At 61.6% G+C, this 823-nt stretch overlaps 1 protein-coding gene across 1 annotated transcript in view; it reads left to right on the plus strand.

The window, feature by feature from the left end:
• The first annotated feature begins 552 nt into the window (after positions 1 to 552).
• FGF8 (fibroblast growth factor 8) overlaps positions 553 to 823 on the plus strand; it is an 8,124-nt gene continuing 7,853 nt past the window's right edge. The window contains exon 1 of the mRNA XM_026851505.1: positions 553 to 618. Coding sequence (XP_026707306.1) covers positions 553 to 618 — 66 coding nt within the window. The remainder of the gene's footprint in view (positions 619 to 823) is intronic.

The following is an 823-nucleotide window of genomic DNA, read 5'->3' on the forward strand; positions in this document are numbered from 1 at the left end:
GCAAAGGGTTTATCTCCTGAGCCTGATGCTGGACCGATGAGTTGAGCATGTGAGTGTGTACTGCCCATGGAAACCCACTCCTGCTCCAGGATGATGCCAACGCAGGGGCTGATATTCTCCTTGATCTCTGCGAGGCCAGGCTGGAGACAAGGCAGTGCCCAGGCTCCCCTGCCCGCCTGCAGCACCCCCGGCAGTGATGATGCTGGGCAAGACCAGTGAGACCCCTGCCACCCCTCAGAGATCCGTCCCTGGCAGTGACTGTAGGCAGCATTTTGGGGTGAAACACTGTGTGCAATTGCAAGAGGAGTGAGGGGGGTGTGTGTCTGGGTTTGCTGGGTGTCTGAGCAAGGGGGAAAATGCGTGAGCTGGATGTCAGTGTGTGCGTGAGAGAAAAGCCCCGGGGCTGCAGCTGGCGTGTGTGAGGCACGAGGGTGTCTTTTTGGGTAGGTGCAAGCCAGGAGAAGCGTGCGAAGGGCTGCGTGCGTGTGTGCATACGAGGCTGCGTGTGTGGGGCACGAGTGGGAAGGAGGGGTCCTGCATGGGGAAGGCCGCATGCGTGTGCAAGCCTTGCGGGAGCGCAAGGGCGTGCGCGGGTGTGGGGGCTGTGAGCGCACACGTGTGTGTGCAGGGGGCTGCCCAGGCGTGTGCGGGGCTGTGTGCGGGTGCAGGGGGGTGCGGGTGCAGCCGTGCGGCCCGCCGCTCTGTCACTCAGAGGCCGGCTGACAGGAGCTGCCTCTCCAGCGGCGGCAGATAGCGCTGATTGCTGATTCGAGGAAACAAAATAGCAATTGTAATTATGGGCTCTGATAAGATAAAGGAGGGC

The sequence above is a fragment of the Athene cunicularia genome (assembly GCF_003259725.1).
Source record: "Athene cunicularia isolate RWA chromosome 6 unlocalized genomic scaffold, athCun1 chr6_part1, whole genome shotgun sequence".
Classification (NCBI taxonomy): domain Eukaryota; kingdom Metazoa; phylum Chordata; class Aves; order Strigiformes; family Strigidae; genus Athene; species Athene cunicularia.